The sequence below is a fragment of the Lissotriton vulgaris genome, chromosome 5, assembly GCF_964263255.1.
Source record: "Lissotriton vulgaris chromosome 5, aLisVul1.2, whole genome shotgun sequence".
Classification (NCBI taxonomy): Eukaryota; Metazoa; Chordata; class Amphibia; order Caudata; family Salamandridae; genus Lissotriton; species Lissotriton vulgaris.
Genome location: NC_141693.1, coordinates 233,553,618 through 233,570,104, shown reverse-complemented (window position 1 = coordinate 233,570,104; position 16,487 = coordinate 233,553,618). Strand labels below are relative to the sequence as shown.

Here is a 16,487-nt window from a genome sequence, read left to right as displayed (position 1 = left end):
GGAGGCAAGATAGAAGGCCAAGAATGTATTAATTTCTAACAAAAACTAACCTCATTCTATTGTAGAAAAAAATATGGACAGACGAACCTTAGGACTTGCGTAAACAACACAGTATCGTCAACCTGGCCATTATCAAGGAAAGGGAGAAGAAATCCGAGACCTGCACTTGAGCTACACAGTAGAAAATGTCTTCCAGTAGATCTGCAAATGTCAAATACCTGCTGCTGGAGGATTATCAATGCAAACTGACCAAAAGTAGAACAGTTCAACAATTAAGACCGCAGCGAGGTATCAGATTGAAGGAACCGCCGGACCCCAACTAATATTTTGCTGTGGACCTCAATGCCAATAAGAAGAAAAGAACGTCCCAAAGGGTCAGGCTTCTTAGACAGTCCTAGAAGCAGGTTATCAGCCTTATACCACTCTCATTCCATTCCCTTATATACTTTTCGATTGTGCCACATATATTTGGAAAAAGGGTCCTTAAAAGGATTAGAAATTATCTTTAAAATTTTATTTTATACAAATGAAGAATACATACATAGGCCTAACAGTTCCTCATAGTTATCCAATATAAACAACAATAATAGTTATCCAATATAAAAAACAATAATACAGTTCATTTCAAAAAGCAAATTTTTTTTAAAACACATATTGAGAGAGTTTTGTAAACAGACTCATGTAGTCAGTCTTTCACAGGTTACACATCTACTATTGTACACTTTTACTTGCACTGGAAGACAATTCTCAATCTTTTCAATATTCCTCCAGTGCTAAGACAGTAGATTGTGTTCATTCAGTTAGCGTCGACGCGTTTTGATGGCTCATTTAATTTGTTCCATCTTTTTCAAGACCAAAATATTTCTCTCTCTCTAGTTGATATTATAAAATTCTCAATCCAACACCTTGAAACCAATGTCTAATGTCTTATTCGTATTGGAATCGTCGCAATTATTCATAAAAGTATTAAATGCACCACAGGCTACACTGTAGGATTAAATAGAAACTCCGGGAGCTCTATAAGCAACAGTAACTGTAAAGTTGCAGCAGTAGACCCCATGGAGTGGAGAAGTGTGGCTCACTGGTTAGAGGAGGCAGACCCGGACGCTGAGATCAGGCCCGGGACCAGGGTTCAATTCCCGACGCTGCAGGGTCTTGAGCCCAAAATGTCCACGGATTCGGTAATTCTCGCTTCGGTGCCTACTCGAATCACAGGTTCACACTCTGCAACTCTGGGCAATAGCTTGCTTAATCTCCACAACTGCCCCCCGCGGCGGGATGCCTGGCTTTCACCTTGGGGATACCAAGTAGGGGCTATCTCACAGGGAAAAACCAGGACGGGTTCCCAATGCAAAGCGCTTTGAGACCTGGCGGTGATAATGCGCTATATAAAAACCCATCCAGTCCATGTACTAAAGTGTATCCAATGATCTAGGGTACCGGCCCACAGACCTCCACAAATATGTAAATGGGACTCAAACCCAAGGTGAAGTTGAAATTCTACAATTTGTTGCGTATAACACCGTGGCGTCCAGTTCTATAAGGTACTGGGCCCACAATCCTCCGTTTTCGACAGGTAATATTTACCCCACAAATAATATAACGTTATATGAAGACCTGCCAGTGTCGCAACCGTCCGTCCTTGTTACAGTTTGCGTACTCCTCGTAATCGGATAACAACAACAACAGGTTTGTTATCCGATTACGAGGAGTACGCAAACTGTAACAAGGACGGATGGTTGCGACACTGGCAGGTCTCCATATAACGTTATATTATTTGTGGGGTAAATATTACCCGTCGAAAACGGAGGATTGTGGGCCAGTACCTTACAGAACTGGACGCCACGGTGCTATACGCAACAAATTGCAGAATTTCAACTTCACCTTGGGTTTGAGTCCCATTTACATATTTGTGGAGGTCTGTGGGCCGGTACCCTAGATCATTGGATACACTTTAGTCCATGGGGTCTACTGCTGCAACTTTACAGTTACTGTTGCTTATAGAGCTCCCGGAGTTGCGATTTAATCCTACGGTGTAGCCTGTGGTGCATTATATACTTTTATGAATAATTGCGACGATTCCAATACGAATAAGACATTAGACATCGGTTTCAAGGTGTTGGATTGAGAATTAAATAATATCAACTAGAGAGAGAGAAATATTTTGGTCTTGAAAAAGATGGAACAAATTAAATGAGCCATCGAAACGCGTCGGCGCTAACTGAATGAACACAATCTACTGTCTTAGCACTGGAGGAATATTGAAAAGATTGAGAATTGTCTTCCAGTGCAAGTAAAAGTGTACAATAGTAGATGTGTAACCTGTGAAAGACTGACTACATGAGTCTGTTTACAAAACTCTCTCAATATGTGTTTTTAAAAAATGTGCTTTTTTGAAATGAACTGTATTATTGTTTTTTATATTGGATAACTGTATTATTGTTGTTTATATTGGATAACTATGAGGAACTGTTAGGCCTATGTATGTATTCTTCATTTGTATAAAATAAAATTTTAAAGATAATTTCTAATCCTTTTAAGGACCCTTTTCCCAAATATATGTGGCACAATCGAAAAGTATATAAGGGAATGTAATGGAATGAATGGAATGAGAGTGGTATAAGGCTGATAACCTGCCTCTAGGACTGTCTAAGAAGCCTGACCCTTTGGGACGTTCTTTTCTTCTCACTGACTCAGTGCCCCAATCCCACGGGTTTAATAAGGGGCCCCTCTTATTTTCTCACGCAGACCTCAATGCCAAAACAGGCCATCAGGGGAAGAATCAGTTTAATGGAGTTAAAAAGGGCAACAGGAGCATCAATTCTCAGCTGTCCGAAGAAAGAATCAATGGGATTTGGAAAGCCCTTGAATATTGCTATATCAGAACAAATATGGTCTCTACTATTCACACAGTCCTGAAGGAATTGCTGCCCGCCCCCTCATATTGCAACGGCCAAGGCTCCTCTCAGATAGACTATATATTAGTCCCTTTACCAACATGGTCCCAGTTCATAGATGCACACATTCCCCGGAGGGTAAAACATGGCAAAATTCCAACTATAAAGGAAAGAGCATTTGAAACAACATTTGGCAGGAAAACAGTCATAATAGGACACCGCACCAGACTGAAATGTGTTTGAATGAACAAAGAAAAGATAGTGGAGTGGCGAAGTCAGAAGAGGCTCTGCAAAAGAAAGGAGTTATTATCACAACCATGGACTCTAGCGATAGCTCCCCAACCCAGTAATCAGGAAGCAGCCTAAGCACGTGCAAAGCCAACTCATCTGGTTATAATCTAACCACACGTAGTCACAGGCAGTCAAAATTCAGTTTACAAAGTGTTACACTGGTAATCCAGGGAAGTCTTGGCCAATGTTTTATCAGTCTCTTCAAGTTCTCAGATGGACCCTGCCCTACGAAAAGCGTGAAGAATGAATCTTCTACTATTGATCAAGTCTTGACAAAGCTACGTAATCGTTCTGTTTCTTTTGTAACACCATCAGATGCTTGGAGGACAACAGTCACTCAACTCTAGAAGAGTTCATCTGAACCAACTGCAGGCCTCTCTCTCTCCTTTCCCGAGTAAGTTGTTCAAAAGCATTTTTAATGCTCAGGTATTCACTTTCTTGGAGTCATATTCCATGTTATTCCCTCAATCAGGTTTATGTCCCAATTGTTGGATCGATCTTTTGTCACAGTTGTCGATTAAGTCTGTTTGTTACTTACTGGAGGAGAGGGGATCACCTTGATCATCCTGTTAGATCTTTCTGTGGTATTTGACACCACCTCTAACCCCATACTCCTGGACAGACTGAGGGACTGGTATGGAAAATGGTGCTGTCCATTAGCTCACCTTCTTTGTCGACAATCTCTTTCAAGTGGTCATGCTCTCTCCTTATCGAATATACCTAGCATCTGTCATTTGCAGGGTTCGACAACTTTTTTTAAATCTTTCTACTGTTCCTCTGGTGACTTTGATGCATTGCTTTGACGTGTGGTTTTTCTGCTACTCATATGATATACAACTCCTATATTTCATCTCAATGGAGACGGAACACGCTTTTGTATCCAGTTCAGATACAGTTTGCGCACCTTTGCTAACTGAATGGTTGCTACATTTCTACAGGGCAACTGCTCAAAGACAGTAGTAGTGGTCTGTAGTAACACCTCTCTACCTGACGAAAGGACTGATTGTCGAGTGTGCTGGGCCCAGCCCCTGGCCCGGTCTCATCAGCATGCAATTTAGAGGTTATCTTTGGATGATGTCTTTTCTTCAAAAACATATGCTTAAGATGACATCCACTCATGTTCTACGACTGAAAGTGCCGAGACAAAATACTTGCATTCTTTCCTTCCAGCTTCGGGAAAGCAGTGGTATGAGCCATCTATGTACTCGAGTTTCAGTACTATCACATGCAATGTCTCCTGATCATCCAGAACTTAACTGCCTGTATTTGTAATCAATTAAGGTTCTTCATTGGCTGCCACTATACTAAGTACCCTTTTTCTATATTTGCGTCTGTTTTACTGCACAATTCAACATTCTGCTCCTATATAAATCAAAGACTTCTTCATTCAGTACTTTCCTCCAAGAGCTCTCCATTCTGCTTCAGCTCATCTCCTGGCTCCCAAGATACAGAAATCCAGGGTGGCGGGGCAAAGCCTTCTAATTTGTTGCGGCTAAAGCATGAAATGCCCTTCTATCTTCTCCTCATTTTACCACTTCTCTTTTTCTACTTATATAAACTCATCTATTCTCCTTTCCGTAAGTTCTGAGAAGCCAGTAAGTCCTTTCTAGTGCCATGACGGCAAACCCTTGAGTACTTACATGCTTTACCAATCTAAAATCCTTCAATCGACAGAGGGCCTGTTGGTATGTGTAAATGTAGGGATTAATAAACAGGAAATAGCACATTTGCATGGTTAAACTAACCCTAGCAGCAGAAAGAACACCTTCTCCCAGCTGTAGGGGGCCGAGTGGTATCACCAGCACTGAAAAGTGATTGGCACGTTTTAACCTAAATTGTGGCGGCGTGTGCTGGTTTATGAAATTTCCATATTGATGACTTGAGCTGCAATGGCAATAAGGTGTTGAGTTCTTAGATACTTTTGCTTTGATGCCTTATTGGTAATGCCGAAAGAGCCAGAGGCCTTTTGTCACCTGAGAATGCAGTGTCCCATTGGACATGGATCCAACTCCATCTAAGCTTCGTAAACACTAGCCCATGGAAGTCACCTCATGAGAATTTGCTCATTTTGGCAAGGAACCTGTAACTAAAGGTCAGCTGGAAGAGCAATCAGGGACAGGAAGGATTCAAAGCCCATCAAGTTCTTAAAACTTTGTTGTGCAAAAGATATTCTGGAGAACGATACACCTGCAGGCAGAGGGACTGTATAAACCAGACGGTGGAGTGCTTTTTCCTAATTTGGGCATCAAAGGTCAATGTTCAGAGGGGAACATAGCTATATCCACATAGTACAGAGATCACAAGATCTACTCATCCAGAAAGGGGAGAAGACATCTCCCCACTCTTTTGTCACTTAAATCCAGTACTTGTATAGCGCACGAATCACCCCCAAAAGGGGTATCTCGGCACTTAGACTGTGGACTGGTGGATCACGCGGGTGTGTAAGGGATAAAGGATGGTCGTCCCACACGTCTTCAGTCCCCAAGCGGAGGATTCATCTTTCTATGGAGCTGGAGCAAATAATTGGATGCTCCAAGAAAGAATGTCCGCTACAACATATGATTTCATTATTACTGGGATTACTCGCACACACTGGCATTATACGGCAACCTCCAAATTGGAATACTAGGACCCCAAGTCTAACGGCTCTTTAATATAGTGGGTTTCAAGTGCAGGATGCACTCAGCCTTCTTTGGAACATGGCCATCTCTGCTCTGCAAAAACAAGGATTCTCCTAAGAACTTGGTGCTATCTTATAAAGAAGTATGACCCAAAGGGGACCCGCAGTGTCTGTACATGCTTGCAACTGCATATAGACTTTGGCACAACATACATGGTATAATACCAGAATGTAGGCGCATTAGCTGCCAAGACTAGAAGCAACAGAGGACGAAAGGGGAAAACATTAGAAGAATTAAAGAGAGTAGGGTATGCTCCTCTGTCTATTTGAAAAATAACGCTAAGCACAGTGAAGCAGGTTCCCGTCCACAGCCATCAGCAGAAAACAAGAGATTGGCAAAGAAGACCAGCTGCTCAGTGGAATTGGGTAATGTCAACATGTATAATGCATGTGTGGGGATAGTGCTTGTACACAAGTTTAAAACAGTTTCGTGAAGCAATTTAAATTACTATCGCTTGCTGGCAGGAAGTAGGTTAATGGTAAACTAACAAATTCTTCCTTAAAATGTTTGAAATAGAAAAATGACTTACACAAAGCAACCTGCAGTGAAAATATTTATTGTAACCCTAGTCATCATAACTCAAATAAAATTTGGTTTTATCTGGTCACAAAGTATGAAAATGTGTATTATATATTAAATCTACAACCACATACAAATCAGAAAAACAAGTATCACGGAGTGATTTGCTCAGATTTGTGCAAGTACAAAGAAGTACAATTCCAGAAGAATAAAACATTGAGAAATTTGGCCACTTGAGCCAAACCTGGCAATTATAACAGCTCAGCATCATAAATTTTCTTCATCTTTCGTCTTAAATATCAACTCTATTTATAAATTGTATTACTTAATTAAGTGCAAAATACACAGACTTATGTTAAGATTTCTCCGGTAGACCTTTTGACACAGTGCTGTAGATACGCTGCGTCAACAACTATACATTGCGAAAAGTCAAGACAATTGTACTGCTCTCTAGAGCAAGTATTAAACAGTTTCCTCGGTTCTTGGTCAAACAGTCAGCCTCAAGCTCTACTTGGCCAACATTTCTTTAATTTTATTTTTTCCAGTCTCTACAGGCACAGTGACCATATAGTTATGAACACAAGGAAAAAATAACATCACATGCCCACAGAATGCTATTAGATAATGTCCCAATGGCAAGTCAAGATCTGGCCAACCCTTCCCAAATCAACGTGAGAGGTAAGATTGCCCTTACTAAGGAGCACATTCAGATACATTTCAGAATGTACCTAAATGTCTGGATCTGTTAGGGAGACAGCAGACATAACAAAAGACCACTACTCTTGACTGACTGTGCTGAGTCAGTAAGTGCAAAACTTTAACTAGGTCTACTAATGTTGTTAACGAAACAAGTTTTAATTCTTCATATACATTTATCCTTGATATACATTAACACATGAACGGAAACTAGTTTGGTTAAACCAAGGGCAGTTTGTTCAACTAAGAAATCATACATTTTTGGTTAACAATGAACATTTTTCATCCTCTATGACAAATCATTAGTGCTAGACGAAAAGCTAAAAAATGGTTGCTAGGAATGCTGCTCATGCATTGCTCACACACAGGAAAGCTGGAAAGAAACTAGTAGTAAACAGAGCATACCACATATAGTCTCAAAGAATTACATTATTAAAGACGTATCAACACATACTGTATTGTATATTCCATAAATCAATTCCAGATCCACGCATCAGTTCTTCGTTTTACAGAGCAGGTGGTCATAAGGAGACAGGAAAACCAAATTAAAAGGCAAATACAGAGTGTAAATACCTCAGGTGGATAAGAAACACAATCCCCAAGCTTTTAGCATAAACAACGCTATTTGCTACTTCCAGGCAATGTCCCAGAGTGGAACTTTGCCGTGTCACGCCCTACTGTCCCAAAATGCCCTTTTCACCTTTTGATTCAGAAGCCTGTAGATATGCACACTACAGACACAAAGTGCAAAAGTGGGAATCAAGAACAAAATGCTCCATTAAATACAAAGTTAAAAAATGCTAAGGATATCTAGTTTTGCTTTCTCACGGAGTGTGGCAAGTTTTGTTTTGAATGCATTAGTTGTTGGTAAGCTTCCATTTTTTAAGCCCTTTGCATTTCTTAGTTGTGTTTTTATCTATGGAAATAGTTGCTGATCTGGCCAGCGCAATTTCTTAAACTGTCAGTAAACATTCTAAAAGTAGAATATGTTGTGAATTTTAAAGTCCAGAGATAAAGAGGTAAAAATTGTTTGTTAGAGGACAAAGCTTTGTTACACCAAACCCCCGTATTTATTTGTACTCTTGTTGACTACAAAGTAACCATTTTAAGAGCAAAATTGTATGTGCCTACCATAATGATATCTAAATACGTTTTGTTCAAGAGAAGTTTTTGCAACTTCTAAGAGTATCAGGACACATCTGTGCGTGCCTAATAGACATTTTAACAAACTGAACAGAATGAAAGTAGAATCTTCATTATCGCTCAGGTTTTGACCTCAACTACCCAACGTTGGTGTGGTTTAATACGATATTTTAGACAAAACTAGGTCAAGAGCTAATAAATGGGGAAGTAATGCGCTCGATTAGATAGCACAGTACATTTGTATCCCCCCCCCTTATTCACAATAGTGCAATATGCATGCATCTACACTTTTTGTTGCTTTGTGACAGAAGTACACAAGAGTAGGTTTACACCATCCGATCCGGTTGAAAAGTCCAAGAAATGTAAAGATGGATATTGAAAATCCTAGTAGATGAAGCAGTGGTATTATGTTCGGATGGCAGCGTATTTGAATGACAGAAGACATACAGTAACACAATGACATCCCTGAGGGGATTACTACAAAGTTGCCATTTTATTCCCATTGGGTTTCCTCTGTGATACCCTGCAGAGATATCAGATCACCATGGCAGGCTTCCCTTCCCAGGAGTCAACTGTTGTTCCACCAAGAACTGGAGCCAGCAGCACAGGGGGTGTTTGGGAAGCCCCGGAAAGCTTTCCCTTATTCAGAGAAAAGAGGTGAATGTTCTTGGAATCAGTTGGAAGCAGTAAGTGACATCTTTAGATACTGAGAAGAAGATGCAGATAAAGTTCCAATTGTAAAAAAGCTATCCCCTACCTTACTCAACATTAAGATGGCTGGTATCAAACGCCTGTTGTGGTGCCTGACCATTCATGTTTCTTTACCTACAATTGGGACAAATAGCTGAAAAGAGTGTGCCCAGTGTGAGTATGTGTATGGAGGAACACAGCAAGAGGCACCACCCGCCTGCAGAAGGCTACCTTCAGTAAATAATGCAGACCAGTTATTGTATGTATAATCTGAACTGTTCAACATGAACTGTATGAATGGAATTTCACAGTCTATACATTACAAGCCAGATACATGGAATCAGGTTAATGCAACTCCTTGAATCTGCAATTTACGAGTTGCTTTTCATATGTTATCACAAGAACTTGAAACCAGACTACTCAAATATTGTTTGGAGGTGCCATTATTTCAAAATCCCATAATACATAGTATCCGGTAGCAGTGATAATAAATACATTTATTCATCAAATTCTCTGTAGGTCATTTTGACAAGATTTACTAGAATTGTCACCGGCTTGATATATGCTTTTCAATGTAATCTCATATCTGGTGATATTCAGAAAACCACTTCACTTTCAGCTCTGTTCTCAAATAAATAAAGATCCTCACTACCCCTCATGCAGTTTCTACATATTATATACATGTAACAATATGGATTGGTTTTTCTAAAGCCTTTCCAACTAAGAGTTGGTCCTTGGAGAGGGCAATAGCACATTCTGAGTCTTTTGTCCACAGATTAAAACAGAATGAAGAGCCCAGCAGAGCTACTTTATCGGTTTACGTGAAAACTAAATTGAATAAACACTTGCCTATAACACCCAATGGAGAGAATGAAATGCATACAGAGAATAAAGCTGGAGAAAAAGAAGGGAAAACAATGGTAATAAGCAATACAAGGTTCAAAATGCCTCAATCTGGAAACCTTAATGAAGTACCTCTTGGTTTGGGTAGACTTGCCCACCACATATACAGGAGCATTCTGATCACAGATAGGTTTCGAACAGCTCAAGTGGTCGGTCTCCTGTATTTGTACGATGTACAGAATAATGTTTCTATTTAGCAACTTACCCGACATAGTAGCAATGTATATTTGTAAAAAGGACATGCTGTGCAATACGTATGATGCCCACTAGGTCTACAGATATCATTATCACCCCTGAGCACAGCGTACCAGTCATCTTTGTGCTTCAAATATTTTAGGTTCAAGGGTGGAGACAATCTTGTTTATTGGATAAAATGGTTGTGCTTGTTGTGTCTTTAAATGAAGCGCACTGTATCAATCGAAGGGTTTTCAGTTTTTGACATTTAGGATTTTAAGGAACTTCTCACTATGCAAAATAATTTCAAATTGACAGATAAAAGGAAATAGAAAAACTCACAGAAAACCAGGTAGAAGTCACAGACTTCATGATGTGAATCACTTAATGAATGCCAAGAAGTAATGTATGTAGAGGACAACTACAGCTTCAACCCTCACGCTATATCTTTTGCCGAGTGCAAAGTAAGGACATGGGTGAAGCCTTTCAAGCAATAGTGGATGCAGATCAGAGCCCAGGGCACCTTCGCAGTGCTCCAGCAACAGCTAGACTTTATCATCTTCTACATTCATTCAGAGCACCCAAAGAACACGTTTCACATGGATTAAGGATTCAATGTTAGCTATGAGGGGGCTAAAGGTGGGGTCGCCAACAAAATGCATCCGAGTAGCATCATGCGGACTTCGGTCCATTAAAGAGTCTTACTCTGAACATCAGAGTTCAACTTGGCTATTTCTTGCCATGCCTAGCCCCGGACAGACACCCAGCATCACACTTGTGTGAGCAAAACGTGACCTCCCACCTTCCTGATTGTGTGCCTCCTCTTCCCTTGATGAGTGGCCCAGCTACATCTGTGCAGGGACAATAGCAAATCACTCTTCCCTCCCTCCACATCACCCTATAAGTGGAAACCTCTCCAGGAGGTTCACACTAGAAAAAGTTTTTCATCTTTTACAAATTAAAGTATTATTCTATTATCAAACATTTGTTTTTTTTTTAAATACAATCATACATCTAACTGGTTGAGTAAGGTCAAACATATGTGGCACTGTAGGAATGGACCTATTTACATGCATTTTGTCAGCAGAAAGGTTAGTTGCTTTCGAGCTAGTGTCACCTTTGTGGCAGAGGTGAAAACTATCCGATATTAAAAATTCTGGATGAGTAAAAATCGCTGGTGCCATATTTGGTGGTCTAACGTCTATGTCGAACTTTCATTTGCAACATTTGTCTTGCTCAAACAAATCTTTACATGCACATCCTTCCACACCACCCAATGTGCACCATTGTACTCCAAAAAGCAAGTCAAATAGGTCATTACAAGCCTTGCAAGCATCTCCTGAGGCTATCCGGGTACTACAGAGCAACAGTCAGAATTGCCCGCCAAGCGACTCATGACACAGCTGTGCAGTGCTAGTTCACAAAGGTCCATATAACCCTGTACATCAGAAAGCAGCAGTGATTTTTGTGAGGGTTACCTTTTTCCTGTCTAGCGTGGAATGTAGGGAGGTTTTCCTGAAAGACTGTGAACTTTGCTTTTTTTGACACTGCTGTGGGACTCTGCCATTTGAGAAACATTTGATGCTGCGGAATGTAATCAAGTAATTCCATTCTTATGGGCCTCACCCCAGATTAGAACGTCTGCCTGCAGAGATTCGAGTGCTTTAAATGTTGACAGACTATGTACCGCGGAGTGAATGTCCTGTTGTACCGGAACTGGAATAACACGACCTTCAGCAAACCTCGAGTTTTCATCACCTAGGTACCAGGAATGAGTGTCTTGAGATCCAGTGTTTGCCAATGACATGGTACATTAAATACAAGGGACTCTTATAAACAGAAGAACAATGTGTAGGGTGATCAACCAGCAGGAGTGGAGTGTATTAGTGATTGTTCCTGTTGAGGAGGCAGTACAACCCCTCCAACGTTTCTTGACATGGCTTCCACTCAAATGCATGGACACAACAGTCCAATGGTGCACAGTATATGGTTGGTACCCCGCTGGTTAAAAGTACAAGGCAGGTTCGCTATTGAAGTCTGCTAAGGAGTTGCTGTCAGCCGGTGTGAGCTGTGAGGGAGAAAAGGAATAAGTGTGAGTGTCAAGGTTGAAGAACATCCTTACAAATGAAACTAAACCAAGAAAATAAAAAAAATTAACCAGAGCAGAAAAGTATGAAGTTGTAACCCTAGTTCTTCAGCAAGGATATGCTTCATAGGCTTTGCAACCCCCTCGCCTCCCAACTGGATGGGCAAGGTAAACCCAGGGCACATTTGAGAAAGAGGTTTACCATAAAAATAAAAATTTAAAAATAAAAATAACCCAAGCTTTGAGTTTTGTGCAGAACACTACCCAATACGGTTCCTTATACTTGCACATGACTCTACAGATCTTTTGCTAGCTCATCTCCTGAAACAGGAAATCATTCAATACCATTCTCTGAAAAAGTTTGAGTATAATGTAGACACCCATACAGGAGAGCTCAGGTTAGCGAAGAATATATCTTCCTTCGAAATGGACTATCTGCTTAAGAGTCAAAATATTTACCAACCAAAATGTAGAAGGCAACTGGAAATAAAGCAAATCCTATGTTTGCGGGAGTGATATTTCCTCGAAGAGTTGCTATTGCAGGTTCAATTCTCGTTAACACACCACTGAAATAATCCACTGAAGGTTCGCTAGTAATCTGACAGCAAAATCTTATGCAAGACCCAATCTGCTTGAGGGCCCTTTGATATTGAGACAGGACTCGCACTGCAGGAAGAGTCTACTCTAGGTTCAGAGATGTATCTTAAATTCAAGAAAAGTCAGTAAGCCTTGGGAAGAGACTGGCATACTGGGTCTTGAATGCTGTGAAAAAAACAAATGTTACTGGTAGAAATAATATGAAATATTGCCAAAGCCAGTCAGTCTTTTTTTAATGTGCTAAAACATGTGGTGCTAGCACATTAGGGCGATATGCATGGGGAGAAGCAAGCAGAAGTTGAGAGGGCTATAGTTGTAAACTTGTGCCTCGTGCAGTTTAATGCAAGCACTCGAATGGAGGCAAAAGGATAAACCAAAGCAGCAAATAGTACAAGGTGAGATGAATACACCACTGGGCTGATCCAGGACGTGAATAACAAAGTCTCCAGCCAATCAGTAAAAGAGGCTGGTCGAAGAAAGCCAATGCTTGAAAGAGGCAGACTCGCAGCCCACTTGATGTATATTGTAGGGGATACATCTGTTTGACAGCTATGCTATGCTGTCAAAGCCTAGAAAGGGCAAGCACAGCTATCGGCTGGAAACATGGCTTTGACCCTGCCACCCAGGAAATAGGAGCTCAATAAGATATCAACCGATAGTTCTATAAAGTTATATACATACCTAATTTATTACTCGCTATCATCAAACACGCTCCAAGTTCATCAAGAATAAGCCACGTTTTCCCTTCAAAACATCAATAAAAGTCTACTTAATACATATTGTGCAGGCTCAACTTTTTTGCTACTAAATGTGCACTGCTCTCCATAAAATAGGATCTTCCAACTCAACCTTACAACACAGTCCCTTCAGTTTACAATAACATTCCTCTTAGACGCTATAAAAAGTCCTTTCACAGATTTTTGTGAGGACAAAAAGTAGGCGGGGAGCTCAATAAAGAGGTGTTCTTCAAATAATGTATTGACTTTACAGCAATCTTTCAGAGGGTCCAATAAAGGAGAAGCAGACAACCCGGCATCTTCCTGTGGAAGGCAGTCAAGAATTCACAGAAGTATCCTATTCATTCCTTGCAATGGTCCCAATCCTACCAGAAGCATATTAAAACACTTGTGCCACAAGTGCACTAGCAAAATACCTTGTTTTAGCCTAAATCAACTGGCTTTTAAGAGGCTATTAATGGTCTGAATTTTCAAGCTAGTTGTGCACCTAAATATAGCTCAGCAGTTCACATAGCAGCATGTATAAGAGTATATTTCTGCCCCTCAGTCAGAGAATCTGCAGTTGTATGAATCTGCCATCATGTATGGATTTGCTTGCTCTATATGGCACAATTTTAAGTGCGAGGGAGTCCACTCAAAAGCGCGTGCTGTGTGTGGTGCAGGGCAGGTAATACTGGTGAAATTGGTAAACAGCCACTAACTTTAATGTCTACATTTATATATCTGTTGCAGGTCATTTCCAATCCTGTAAAAAGACATGGATAGAGGATATTAGTATCTGGGATGTCAGGAAGGGGAGAGCTCCAAATGGAATAAAATTTTGCCCACAACGAAAATAAAATAGTCAATTGTACAAAACACAATCATCTGTAACATTTACATATGTAAACATTTCGAACACAGTTCTGAATGTGTACATTGCTGTGCATTTGAGAACTCCAAGAGAGTCAAATATTTGCTCTAAACATAGGAGGAACCAGCTGCTTTGTAAATCAACCTAAAGGTTACTGTGATTATTAAGCGGTAAGAAGGAACCATTTCTCTTCGGGCAACACACTTAGCTGTTATTTTTACATATGTACACACACATTCTCTTTGGGGCTCCTTGGAGGGACGTCAAATGGAGCAAGTGGCCATCTGGAATCATGCCTCTATATACATGGAGAGGTAATCCTTAATGATGTTAGTGATGCCAAAAAGACATATAGACTAATAGATTAAAACGTGTCCAACTATGCCCTGATGAAAGAACAAAGAAGGTAGCTAAAGGAACATCAACTCGGGGGGAAGAAAGAGTTTGTTTGAAATAACTTCCAATAACAGAGGGTCAAACATTAAATGGGAAGACTGGAGGTCAATTTACAGAAGAAGGCTGATCTAAGAGTTCACAGATTCTCCACCTCACAAAGTCTGTCAAATTCAGCAAGAAAATCTAGCAGGGTCACTTCGGTCTGTAGCATGTATGCATGTGGTGTTTGGATAGTACAAACTTAGCCCAAAGGACAGTGGTGTGCTAAACAGGGTCAAAACGAAGGTCTTAATCAGCTACAAGAATAAAAGCAGTTTCAGTGCTGCACAGGGAGTTGAACCGGATTACTTGGAATACACAGGGTGTTGCAATCCATTTGGAATGATTCTGCTGTAGCGGATATTAAACATTTGCAGATGAAATGCGGGTGGATGATGCTAGCCGGAGAGATTGACGTCAGTGGCTCTTTTGGGGAAGGAAAGGATTAGTTGCAATGAAAAATCATTACTTTAGGGCAGTATGACATATTTATTGTAAAACTGACACAGTGGCCCTTCTCTTGAACTGCATCAGGAGGTGTGACTGGGTTTGAAAGGTTGAACAGCGATTACTCTGGATAATAAGCTTCAATCTGTGGCAAGAAAGCGCTATACTAAGACTCTGGACACAGAGAGGATGTAAGCGGTGCTTCTGAACGGAGGAGCTTACCATGTTTTTCGAATCGTGATCAACCTCCTGGTGTTTCCCACCCACCATGGAAGGTTTCTCCTCGTACTTCTTCTCCTGCCACTTACTATACTCCACGGAGTGCTTGGGAGTGTAGCTGGATAAACCTATAGAAAGGAGACAAATAAGAATGGAGACAAATAATATAGGGTCTGCGAAAAAGCTAATTTGAATCTGGAGCTTACTGCTTTAGATGGGAGCACCACCGTATATCTGCCAACAGCTTAAACGCCTCCACAATGGAACTTTTGCCAGGATTAGATTTGGGAAGGGTGGTAAATTATTAGCGCCATTACCCGTTGAGAAGAGGGTGAGACAAGTCTGTGTGCTTGCACCAACGCTTTTCTCCCTCTTCCTTAACGGTCTAATTAAGGATCTCTTAGCTGTTAGGGATATAGACTGCCCAAAGCTTGCTAACCACAAAATACCTGCATTGATGTTTGCGGATGACACCCTGCTCCTCTCTAAATCACCTATGGGGATGCAGCTTGTTCTACTTGAATTTAGCTTGTTTTGCAAGAAAAGAAATCTGGAGGTAAATATAAAAAAAAACAAAGTATATGGTCTTCCATGCTGATTCTACCAATTGTCCCCACCCCAAATTGGATTTTAAGTATTTGGAGAGGGTCCCAATATTTGATTACTTGGCCCTACCCTAAATGAAAAAATGGAATGGGAGCCGCAGATTACTATGGCAAACCTAAAACTCATTCGGGCTAGTGGGGGGATACTAAAAGTTCATAGGAGCTGCGCTGTAAAAGTCATTGTCCCCCCTACAGAAATATACAAGGTTCAAGCAAGGGGAGCCACTATATATGGTGCTGAACTTTGGGGCCACTGTCCTAGCAATATTCTGACAGCGACGGAAAACAATTTTTTAAGGCAACTTGTGGGCCTCCCACAAAGTACCCCCCTAATTCATCTGAGGATGGATTTGGGCATTGCCCCTATTGCCGATTTGATTGCTTTTCGCCCACTCCTATATTGGCGACAGCTATGGAGCACGCCCGAACTAGAAAATTATAGAGCGGAATTAAAATCAGTTAGGCTTATCAGGGGGCGGGGAAGATTCCCTGGTTGTCCTTCATCCAGAAAGCA

General features: G+C 40.8%; 1 protein-coding gene across 2 annotated transcripts in view; it reads right to left on the bottom strand.

The window, feature by feature from the left end:
- Nucleotides 1-6,409: 6,409 nt before the first annotated feature.
- The window catches only part of TPRN (taperin), a 177,600-nt gene continuing 167,522 nt past the window's right edge, over nt 6,410-16,487 (bottom strand). The window contains exons 3-5 of one of the 2 annotated variants that reach the window (XM_086921243.1): nt 15,372-15,496; nt 13,359-13,421; nt 6,410-12,062 (exon numbers count right to left, since the gene is read on the bottom strand). In XM_086921243.1, the coding sequence (XP_086777369.1) occupies nt 13,380-13,421; nt 15,372-15,496 (167 nt within the window). In that variant the 3' untranslated portion in view covers nt 6,410-12,062; nt 13,359-13,379. The remainder of the gene's footprint in view (nt 12,063-13,358; nt 13,422-15,371; nt 15,497-16,487) is intronic. The other variant, XM_086921242.1, reaches the window with a different exon arrangement.